The 2,931-nt window shown below is 58.1% G+C and overlaps 1 protein-coding gene across 1 annotated transcript; it reads right to left on the reverse strand.

Annotated features, from left to right (window-relative positions):
• Positions 1–546: 546 nt before the first annotated feature.
• LOC104834374 (actin, cytoplasmic type 5) lies at positions 547–2,622 on the reverse strand. Its single transcript, XM_010571605.1, has 2 exons — positions 2,582–2,622; positions 547–1,996 (listed from the first exon to the last, which is right to left on the reverse strand). The coding sequence occupies exon 2, from the start codon at positions 1,983–1,985 to the stop codon at positions 855–857; it is 1,131 nt and encodes a 376-aa protein (XP_010569907.1). The 5' UTR covers positions 1,986–1,996; positions 2,582–2,622; the 3' UTR covers positions 547–854.
• Between the last annotated feature and the right edge of the window lie 309 nt (positions 2,623–2,931).

Raw genomic sequence — 2,931 nt, forward strand, 5'->3', positions numbered from 1 at the left:
CCCCCCAAACCCCCGACCGCCCCTCAGCTCCGCTCTACCCACATCCCCGGGGCGCGCCGGAAGCGGAAGTGCTGCGCGGCTGCGCGCTGCACCCTGGGAAACGGAGTCCCGCCAGAGGGAGGCGGTGCGTTACCGCTGGGCGACTCCGCGGTAGAGAATCTGTGCCAAGGCACCAACTTTTTTTCCGACAAGAAGAGCCGTTCGCGTTCTAAAAAAAGCCCAGTTACCATGAAAGTACAAGGCGGCGGCGAGGGCCACATACCGGTCAAGCCTTCCTCCCCGACAGCTCTTAAAATGGGTCTGCACCACGCACGGCAGCTTTAAATGGTGCCCCGACGCTGTTTGTACAGCGTTTACCCCAGATTTTGTTTCCTAAGCTTTAAGCAGGCAGCTAGAAGGCAGGTTTGGGTCCAAAAACCTACATATTGCCCACTAATTCTTTGTAGCCGGGAGATCCAGAGCCCACCCTGAAAGGAAGCAAAATAACCCCTTACAGTTTTTAAGCCTAAGAAGTTTATTTGTTTTCCTACAAAGGAGCCAGCCGTGACAAACTGCAAGGTTACAAGTCTAACTTTAGTGTCATCCTACCCGTGTTACACAGGAAAAGTGAACAGCCCTCCATCTACTTCCAAACCCCAGAGAGCCATGAGGAAGAAGAGCAGCTAGCCAGCCATGAGAGAACTACAGCCTAACAGGCCATTAATATGCACGTGTCACTACTCGGTACCTTGACATAACTAGTTAAGGGATAAAATAAGTAACAGTCGAACAATTCTGGTCCAACGTGGAAGGAGGAGGTTGCCCCAGCACACGTCCCAGCGAGGACGGCCCTCAGGTGACTGCCAGCAGTCCCTCTAGAAGCACTTGCGATGGACAATGGAGGGGCCGGACTCATCATATTCCTGCTTGCTGATCCACATCTGCTGGAAGGTGGAGAGAGATGCCAGGATGGAGCCGCCGATCCAGACAGAGTATTTACGCTCCGGCGGGGCAATAATCTTGATCTTCATGGTGCTGGGTGCCAGGGCCGTGATTTCCTTCTGCATCCTGTCAGCGATGCCGGGGTACATGGTGGTACCCCCTGACAGCACGGTGTTGGCATACAGGTCCTTCCGGATGTCCACGTCGCACTTCATGATGGAGTTGAAGGTGGTCTCGTGGATGCCGCAGGACTCCATGCCCAGGAAGGAGGGCTGGAATATGGCCTCAGGGCATCGGAAACGCTCGTTCCCGATGGTGATCACCTGCCCGTCGGGCAGCTCGTAGCTCTTCTCCAGGGAGGAGGACGAGGCCGCCGTGGCCATCTCCTGCTCAAAGTCCAGCGCAACGTAGCAGAGCTTCTCCTTGATGTCCCGCACAATCTCTCTCTCAGCCGTGGTGGTGAAGCTGTAGCCCCGCTCAGTGAGGATCTTCATGAGGTAGTCAGTCAGGTCGCGGCCAGCCAAGTCAAGACGCAGGATAGCGTGGGGCAGTGCGTAGCCTTCATAGATGGGCACGGTGTGGGTGACGCCATCCCCAGAGTCCATGACAATGCCAGTGGTGCGGCCAGAGGCATAGAGGGACAGCACAGCCTGGATGGCTACATACATAGCTGGGGTGTTGAAGGTCTCGAACATGATCTGGGTCATCTTCTCTCGGTTGGCCTTTGGGTTTAGGGGGGCCTCAGTGAGCAGGACGGGGTGCTCCTCTGGGGCAACACGCAGCTCATTGTAGAAGGTGTGGTGCCAGATCTTCTCCATGTCATCCCAGTTGGTGACGATGCCATGCTCAATGGGGTACTTCAGGGTGAGGATGCCCCTCTTGCTCTGGGCCTCATCCCCCACATAGCTGTCCTTCTGCCCCATGCCCACCATGACACCCTGATGCCGGGGACGTCCCACAATGGAGGGAAACACAGCACGGGGGGCATCGTCCCCTGCAAAGCCTGCCTTGCACATGCCAGAGCCATTGTCCACCACAAGGGCAGCGATCTCCTCATCCGCCATGCTGACCAGGCCTGAGGTGAGTAGGAACACGGAGGTGTCAGAGTCCCTCCTCAGAGGGAACACAGCAGGAACAGCAAGGAGCCCTGACACTTGCCCCCATGTGCTATGCGCCCCAGAGGATTTAATGCACTAGGGAGCCCCAACAGCAGTACTGAGGGATCTAAGGCAAGAGGGGATATGGAGAAATCCTGAAAGTTTGCCCCCACAGAGTCCTCAGGGCCTAAGTGGAGAAGAGGTGCCAGGCAGGCATAATATTTATTTATTTCCCCCAAAGCACACACATATATAGAGAAGACAGAAAGACAAGCACAGACCCTTCCCACTCCCTCCCCAGGGACCTGAGGTAGACCGATAGGTACTAAGCAGCAGGGACCCCCAACACAGACACTCACTCCCCTACCCCCACCCAAAAAAATACACCTTTACCACAGACCTGAGGGAAACAAAAGCCCTAACACAAAAAAAAACCCCTTCCCCTTTCCCTCCCGGGGTCCGAATAGACAGTGAAAACCCCCAGAAGACCCGAAAGGATGGAGGAGAAAAACCGGGGGGGGGGGGGGGGGGGAGAGGCTGGCAGCCGCCACCTCAGCCCTCACCTGCGCGCGCTCCCTCAGCCCTCCTCAGCGACTGCCGGGCCCACCCCCCCGCGCGCGCCCTTTTCTAGCCCGCCCCGCCCCCCCCCCCGAACCCGCCTCTCGCTTCGCTTTTTAATTGGCTCCCGGTCCAGCCCCGCCCTCCTTTTCCTCCTCCCCCTTCTCAAGCCGTTTCCGGGTGCGGGGGGGGAGCTGTCGCTGTTCGCTTCTTCCGTTGCCGTGAGGCCGTACCCGGAAGTAAGGCGGGCGCTTCCGTTGCTGGGGTACCGCCTCCCCCGCCCCCGTTTCCGGCCTGAGCCGAGGAGGGGCGGTGTGGGGTTGTGTGTGTGTGTGTGTGCGTGTGCGGCGGGGGG

The sequence above is a fragment of the Haliaeetus leucocephalus genome, unplaced genomic scaffold (assembly GCF_000737465.1).
Source record: "Haliaeetus leucocephalus isolate CR32 unplaced genomic scaffold, Haliaeetus_leucocephalus-4.0 Scaffold339, whole genome shotgun sequence".
Classification (NCBI taxonomy): Eukaryota; Metazoa; Chordata; class Aves; order Accipitriformes; family Accipitridae; genus Haliaeetus; species Haliaeetus leucocephalus.

Coding starts and splice junctions, on each gene's coding strand:
- LOC104834374 (XM_010571605.1), bottom strand. CDS start 1,985: ATGGCGGATGAGGAGATCGCTGCCCTTGTGGTGGACAATGGCTCTGGC.